This window comes from Nicotiana tomentosiformis, chromosome 1 (assembly GCF_000390325.3).
Source record: "Nicotiana tomentosiformis chromosome 1, ASM39032v3, whole genome shotgun sequence".
Taxonomy (NCBI): domain Eukaryota; kingdom Viridiplantae; phylum Streptophyta; class Magnoliopsida; order Solanales; family Solanaceae; genus Nicotiana; species Nicotiana tomentosiformis.
In genome coordinates, this window is record NC_090812.1 from 65,719,383 (window position 1) to 65,727,827 (window position 8,445).

Sequence of the window (8,445 nt, forward strand, 5' to 3'; positions counted from 1 at the left end):
TTGTGATGGTTGAAGGCTTGTTACCGAATTGTGAAACCTACATGGATATTTATGAATATTTTCATATTTGTTTTGATGTAGTTGGGGTATCTAATGGTAGATATTGAATTGTGGATGATATTTGAACATTTTAATCAATTTGAGCATTGTAGTATTTTCAGAGCTTGAAGGTTGAGGTAAGTAACACTTCTAAACTTGGTTCAGAGGGTATGAATCCCCGAATTTGGTGTTATATAAATTATTTGGAGATGACTCACACGATAGTTGACGGGCGTGTGGACATGCACCATAGAAATTGTGACTTGAACAAATTCTGTAAAGTTGTAAAAATTAAAGAATCATGTTATTATCCGAACATTTTCCACGTGTTAGGAAAATTGAGCTGAGACTCGTATTAAAGATCATGATTGGGCTACGTGTCGATATTTTGGGACCCACAGGGTCATTTTCTGTTGAATTTATATGTTTTAAAAATATATATTTTATACTCGGTCATGTTCATCCATTGTGACTATAATTATGGGATCGGGGTTGCCCGCCTGCAGCAGGCCATATTGGCTTTATATATATATATATATATTATTACTTTATGGAACGGGGTTGCCCGCCTGCAGCAGACCTTATAAGCTTTATTATTATACAGATCGGGACTGCCAGCCTGCAGTAGACCATAACAGCTTTATATCACTTTTGGGCTGAAGGAACCCCTCCGGAGTCTGTACACACCCCCAGTGAGTGTAGATGATTATATATTCGGGATGGACTTCCCAGGGCATGGACTTGCCTTACTTATTTATATTGTGATGAATTTTCCCTGGACATGGATCTTGTCTGTATCATTTACATTTCGGGATAAATTACTCCAAGGCTGGATTGGTCTTATACGGTACTGAGTGACTGACTGTTAGTCGATGTGTATATTTATATGGAATGGAATATCCCTGGGCTGGATTGGCCATAAACATTACCGAGTTACCGAATGATTAGTGACCAGTAGTACATGAGGTCTTTCCACTGAGATGTCACTTTTCTCATATCCTGCATAATTGATCTATTTTGCTAGTACTGAGTTTAACTGTTGAACTTGAAAGCATGCCTACATTTCTGTACCATTATTTATGTACTGAACTGTACCTGCGGAGCTCGTCACTATTTTCAGCCTAGAGGTTAGTCTTGTTACTTATTGAGTTGGTTGTACTCATACTACACTCTGCTCCTCTTGTGCAGATCCAGGTGCTTTCGGACACGGCGACTGTTAGATCTCAGAGTGCAATCCGTTGGAGACTATCAAGATAGCTGCCTGACGTCCGCTGATCTTGACTCTCTCTTTCTCTCAGTTTTTGTATTATTCTATACAGTCAGACTTTGTATTCATATTAGATGCTCATGTACTCAATGACACTGGGTTTTGGGAGTGTTTATATCTATATTTGTGAGATTTCTTCCGCTGAATTTAAATATTATGTTTTCAAACTTAAAAGATATGGCGTTTTATTGGCATTGTCGGCTTGTCTAGTATTGAGATAGGCGCCATCACGAAAGGTGAGATTTAGGGTTGTGACATCATCCGAGTGTGTTGTCGTAAGGGAGGAGTGTTTATCATTATGTTTTATGTTTGTCCCGCTATTCCATCCTTTTGTGCCTTATAAGTTTTATATTTTTGAATGGTGTTACTCATTTCTTTAACTTAGCATAAAGTGGTAGAGCGCCCTAGTTTAAATTCCAACAAGAATCAATCATACAGAGACATGGTGGTTTTAACTTTTAAGTATCTAAGGTTATTTTATTATATATACATAGACAATTACATGTAGATTTTATCCTCACTGCTAATGATAGCTCTGTGTGGGTAAATATTAACTATTAAGTTCGTAGTATATATCTATAATATCTTCTAAGTAAGTAACGAAAGGACCTCTTAGTTAAAATTCTGAAGTTTGTGAGTACTGATATATATATATATATATATATATATATATATATATATATATGTGTGTGTGCCTGCATATATTATATATTGTGTGCTAGATATATATACTTATATAGTTGCTGTAAGATGTGATTGATTTAATTTGTACGTGAAATAATCTATCTTTTTTAGAATTAACTGTATATTACATTGTAATCCATATGTTACTACTATCGGTTCATTTTGCATTGTAATTTGCTTTAAATCTAAGCCCTTGTTATATTTTCCATGGAAACAAGGCCGTTTTAGGTCTAACTCTCCTCCATGTGCCCCCCTCACTCCCACCCCCACCCCCCACCCCAATCCCAAAAAAAGAAGAAGAGTTCTAGCATAAAATATATAACTTTCTATCTAATATACAGAGGGGCGTTTTTCAAATTTAATGTTGCTTTTCAATTTGATAGGAGTATAAATCTTACATTGCCATCTTATTAAGATGACATATAACTTTCAATGATTTTAATAAGAATATTACAAAAACGGAGATAGATAATTCAAAGAAACTAATAAAATAATTAGATAAGCATAACCTACATGTTCTTTCCAAATTTTCCCGCAAGTAGGCATTTGCCATATTAATTGGTATCTTTACATAAATAGTCGTTAGATTTACTGTTTATTTTTTCTAGTTAGTATACATCAATTATATATAGATTATACATGATTCGACACATATTATACATGGATTATACATATAATATACTTCCGTCGACTATTTTTAGTTTAAGTAATTGCGGGTGAGCGACTATTTAGGTTAATTCTTCTTTACCAAAAAAAGTATTCCAGCATCAGTTAAAAATAATTTAGATCCAAACTTATATTCTGTAAGGCCCTAATAACCTGACTGATAACGAAGTTGTTTAAAGGACTTATTATTGTGACATGGATATATCAAGAAACCACAAATAGTATAATTTCAAAGGTTGTTAAGGGTTTTAAAGTAGTACTTGCCAATAGATAAGAAAGCTATTTTTTTAAATGCAGTCATCCACACCGAAAACTTGCTTTTGGTAAAAAAAAGGAATATATGAAAATATATTGGTTATTTTTATAGTATTCGCAGGTTTAAACAACAAAAGGTTTAAGTTCTATTTACATTTTGTATCATCTTAATTTTATTTGATAATATTGGTATTGGAGTTACCTTGCACGCATGTGATCGACTATTCCCATTTTTGGATTGTATGAATGTAATGATCCAACGGGTCATTTTAACTTTTAGAACCCCGTTTCCCTAATAAAATTCTTTGTATGTGCTTTTATTAATTTATTACTTGCGGGAATGGTTGGTTCGGGATTTGAAAGTGTTCGGGTTGAAATCAAAATACTTGGTTCCTTAAGTTGGCCTTAAAATGCTAAGTTTGACTTCGGTTAATATTTTGAGAAAACGATCCTGGAATCGGGATTTGACGATTCCAATAGCCCCGTATGGTGATTTTAAACTTAGGAGCGTGTTCGAATTTTTTTTTTGGAAGTCCGTAGTTAAATTAGGCTTGAAATGGCTAAAACAAGAATTTAAGTTTGGAAGTATGACTAGGGAGTTGACTTTTTGATATTGGGGTCAGAATTCAGTCCCGAAAATTTTTATAGCTCCGTTATATCATTTATGACTTGTGTGCAAAATTTGAGGTCAATCGGACTTGATTTGATAGGTTTCGGCACCGAATGTAGAAGTTGGAAATTATAAATTTCATTAAGCTTGAATTGGAGTATGATTCGTGGTTTTAGCATTGTTTGATGTGATTTGACATTTCGAATAAGTTCGTATGATATTTTAGGACTTGTTGATAAATTTGGTTGAGGTCCCGAGGGGTTCGGGTGAGTTTCGGACGGCTAACAGATCATTTTTGGCCTTTGGGAGATTGCTGATAGATACTGCTTTTTTTTCTTCTGATTTCCTTATACGCGATCGCGTAAGTTCGTCTGCGATCGCATAGTATAATTTGGGCAGAGGTGACTTTGTCCTACGCGATTGCGTAGTCTTAGTTGAGGCAGTGCTGATTTTGTTCTTCGCGATCGCGTAGGTTGGGCCAGTCTGTGCATCGCGATCGCGTGGCATTGTTTGTGATCGCGTAAAGGAAACTTGAGAGTAAGCGGGGCCACGTGTTTTCTTTATGCGATAGCGTGAAGAGGGATGCGATCACATAGAGTTAGAATCTTGTGCATCGCGATCGCGTGGCATTGTTTGCGATAGCGTAGGGTTTATTTGGGCAGTGGGAGAATTGTACATCGCACTCGCGTGGACAAGTCCGTGATAGCGTAGAAGAAATCACTGGGCAGTTTACGGATTTGGAGCTCGGATTAGGGCGATTTTTGGGAGATTTTTCAGAAAAAATAACAGGGTAAGTGTTCTTAACTCAATATTGGTTAAATTACCCGAATCCATTGCTGTTTTTATCATTTAATTGGTCAATTAAGTTGGAAAAGTTTGAAAATTCCTCTTAGATAGATTTGAGGGCCGAATTGTTATCAGAATTTAGTAATTTTAATATGGATAGACTCGTGGTTAAGTGAGCGTTCATATTTCGTAACTTTTGACGAATTCCGAGACGTGGGCCCCACGGACGATTTTTGAGTTAATTTCGGATTTTTATTGAAAAATATAGTATTTTCTTATTAAATTGATTCCTATAATTTTTAGTGATTGTATGGAATTATTTTGGTTAGATTCGAGCCATACAGAGTTGGATAATCGAGAAAAAGGACTACTAGTGGATTAAGTTGGAGCAAGTTGAGGTAAGTCTCTTGTCTAACATTGTGAGGGGGAAATTACACCATAAGTGATTAAATTAATAATTGTTGCTAATTGTGGAGGGAGCTATGTACGCACGAGGTGACGAGAGTTCGTACATAGCTACAATCTATGCTAAAGTTCGGGTAGTTTAGGACTCAAAGCATGAATTATGTGCGTAAATTATATCCTTTATTTAATTAAATTATTTAAACTATATTGTGAAATTTTAGGGAAAGATAGTAAAAGATGAAAATATCTTATATACTTAATTTTCTGTTTAAATTTATTAATTGTTAAAAGAAATTTCTCATCCTCTCGAATTAATCTTATAATAATATACTCACATTCCGGACGTACATAAGAAAATATCATCATTTCTTGTGCAGCGGGCCAAACGCCTCGGCAATATAGATGCATCTATGGATCGCACCGCACGTTCCTCGACAGTGTACACGATACTCTGGATCGGGTCGTACGACCTCGGTAGAAATCGTGCCTAATAATAATAATTGCACGATACCTTGATATTTTAATAGCAGCTTGTGAAGTTAAATAAATAAATTGAAAATTCTCGCATTTGAAGGAATTTAATTATTTCTGCTGGTTAAAGAAAATTATTGTTAATTCTATAAATCATGTTGATTTAAATATTTCTATTTCTATTTTATTCATTATTATTGACTCTTAGTGAGTGTCGAAGTCGACCTCTCGTCTCTACCTCTTCGAGATTAGGCTTGATACTTACTGGGTACACGTTATTTACGTACTCATGCCTGAGACAGGTGCTATAGTTGGACCTATCGGCGCGCACCCATGATATCCAGAGGCTTAGTGGTGAGCTGCCCTTCTAAGCCATTCTGCAGCAACCAGTGTCTCTTCCTGAAATTTTTATTCTGTCTACTTTATTTCAGACAATATTTAAAAGTTTTTGTATGATCTACTAGATGCTCATACACTTGTGACACTAGGTCTTGGCACACACATTAGTAGAATTGGGATTTAATTATTGTTCTTGATTATTTTAATTTACCAGATCTTTCTATATTATTTTAATTCTTGCAATTAAGAAGAGTTTAATTACTTGGTTAATTTTAAAGAATTGATTATATACTTAAATTACTAGTTGGCTTGCCTAGCAGTAGTGTTGGGCGTCATCACGACCTATAGGTGAAATTGGGCCGTGACAATGAATATACTGTTTATTTAACTGTGAATATTGACATGATTTTGTATTTTCTTATCAATACGTGTTTGAAGCATCTAAATCTTAAAATTCCTAATAAGCTTTAGTGATCACGGTGGCTCTGGGTCCTATATTAGAGTCAATAGATAATTAAAGAGACTACAATGTATTTAGTAGAATGGGAAAAGGAAGGAAAGAAATTTACCCACTGAGTTCTGAACGTCACTGGTTTTACGAGCTTTTCTTCATTATCAAAAAAAAAGAAAAAAGAAGAAGAAATATAGTACTTGCTTCCCTGAAACTATATTTCTAATTATGCCTACATGTAAGAGGAAAAAGCTTGATTATATATCCATATATTGGTGCTTGTACCAAATTACATCCATTTATATGGTTAAGTAATAAATTGAGGTGTTATATATAAATATATATATTAATTATCTATGTTTATATGATTAAATTGTGTAAATGATAACTGCCACGCAACCTTCAGTGATTTGATGTAAACATTGAAACATGTCATAATCTTGCGAGATAGCTGGAATATTACCAAAAGTAGGAAAATAACAAAAAAAAGAATGTAAAGAAAAGCAATGGTAAACTGAACTAGGAATATTGAAACATGTCCTAATCTTCCGCGACAGCTCGAATATTACCAAAAATTAAAAATACCTAAAAAGAGAATATAAATAAAAATATGTCATAATCTTCAGCGACAACTCGAAAATTACCGATAATTCGAAATTAAAAAAGATAATATAAATAAAAATAATGGTAAACTAAACTAGGATACTTATTCATCCATTTGCAAATTAAGAGATGTTATTAAGAGAGTATCAAATATTAATAATCTTATATAGCAAATCACCACTAGTCTGGGCCTGGGCTGAAAATTGACTTGACCATTACAATATTGTAGAGGTAATTTTTGAAAGTCTTTTGAAAAATGAAGAGTACAATCACTACTATGATTAAGTATCTAAATTTACTTGTCTCATATCTTGTGAACACTACAAAAATGAACTGGATTCATCTATATAAACTACCAAAACTAAAAAAGAAAAGATATTGGAAAAACTATATAAATACGAAGCTTCTACATTACAAAGTTCATATCACATAGTAACTCTTAGTAATAAATACTAGTTATATCATAATTATCTTTGAGAATGAGTACTAGACTGATTAAGGGTCGCAAAAGTGTTTGTCTCGCAAAGATAGAAAATAAGAATAATCGACAAGTGTCTTTCTCAAAACGTCGAAATGGTGTCTTCAAGAAAGCAAATGAGCTTGTCGTTATGACGGGTGCTGAAGTTGGCATCATCGTGTTTCCACTAGGTAATTACAAGCCTAGTTACATTTTTTTGGTCATCTATACATACATGATATACCATCAACAAATATAACTTTTTAAGCATAAATGTACATTAAACATGCAAATTCAAGATCTTGAACATAATAATTAATCTCACGTAACATTAAAGCATCATAAAAAAATACCTGGCGTGGGAGGTGTTATAACGGTAGATTAACTGATTTCTCTCCATTTGCCCTATTTTATATTACTGATTTCTCTCCTCTTGCTCTATAGGTAACAAGCCTTATTCTTTTGGTCATCCAAATGTAAATGAAACCATCGACAAATATATTTGCGAAGAAAGGCCTCCATCATTATCATCACCAGGAATTGATGACAAGTATGTCCAGATATTCCGAAAAGCCAATTCTATAACACTTAACACACAACTCACAACTCACAACTCAATACTCTTCAAGATCAGCTGGATTTTGCGTTAAACTTGAAAAGCAAACTCAAGGAAAAGAATAAGAATTTGGAGAACCAACAAGAGTGGTTCAGGGGTCCTATAGAGAAGATGAACTACACGGAGGCTTCAATATTGAAAGAGGGATTGGAAGATTTGCTCTTGAAAGTGAAGAACTATGGCACTGAATGTGGTTATGGTTACGAAACTGGAAAGTGGAAGGCTAAATAAAAGCTATTGCTAGTTTTTTAAAATAATAGTTCGTGTTATTTATTTATAAAGGTTCACAACTATAAAAGTTATCTACGTATGACTAGGATGTCACAGGTATAAACCACAGAAATAACATTTTGCAAAAATGCAAAGTAAAGCTATCTACAACAGACCAACATGGTCATGGTTTGCCTCTTCCCCGACCGTATCATGCGCATAGCAGGAGTTTAGTGCAGGGGTTGTTCTTGGTAATTATTTTTTTAGGGTTGGGGGTATTATGTGATGTTTTGGTGAAATCTACTATGTATGCGTAATCAAAAAGATGACTATGATGGAATATAAGTAGAGTTATAACAATGATATTTTAGTTTCAAATAATTCAAAAACTAAAAATAAAAATAATATAATGCTATTTTTTAAAAACCTAATGCTACATGACAGATCACATATACTTATTATATTATAAATAATCAGAATAGAGTCTTCAAAATAATATCTAAGCTAGAGAGATAACCAAAAGAATTCTAAAATCAAAAACTAACTTGAAAAGAATAAATTAAAGAATATAAAAAAAAATTGAAAG

The 8,445-nt window shown here is 33.7% G+C and overlaps 1 protein-coding gene across 1 annotated transcript; it reads left to right on the plus strand.

Annotated features, from left to right (window-relative positions):
- Positions 1-7,055: 7,055 nt before the first annotated feature.
- On the plus strand, positions 7,056-7,880 carry LOC104114807 (agamous-like MADS-box protein AGL61). Its single transcript, XM_009625339.1, has 3 exons — positions 7,056-7,224; positions 7,478-7,583; positions 7,694-7,880. The coding sequence occupies exons 1-3, from the start codon at positions 7,056-7,058 to the stop codon at positions 7,878-7,880; spliced, it is 462 nt and encodes a 153-aa protein (XP_009623634.1).
- The last annotated feature ends 565 nt before the right edge of the window (positions 7,881-8,445 follow it).

Bases quoted from the DNA above. Each gene is read 5' to 3' on its own strand.
- LOC104114807 (XM_009625339.1), top strand. From the start codon at position 7,056: ATGAGTACTAGACTGATTAAGGGTCGCAAAAGTGTTTGTCTCGCAAAG. The intron at 7,225-7,477 runs GTAATTACAAGC...CTTGCTCTATAG, and splicing joins CATCATCGTGTTTCCACTAG to GTAACAAGCCTTATTCTTTT. The intron at 7,584-7,693 runs GTATGTCCAGAT...AAACTTGAAAAG, and splicing joins TCACCAGGAATTGATGACAA to CAAACTCAAGGAAAAGAATA.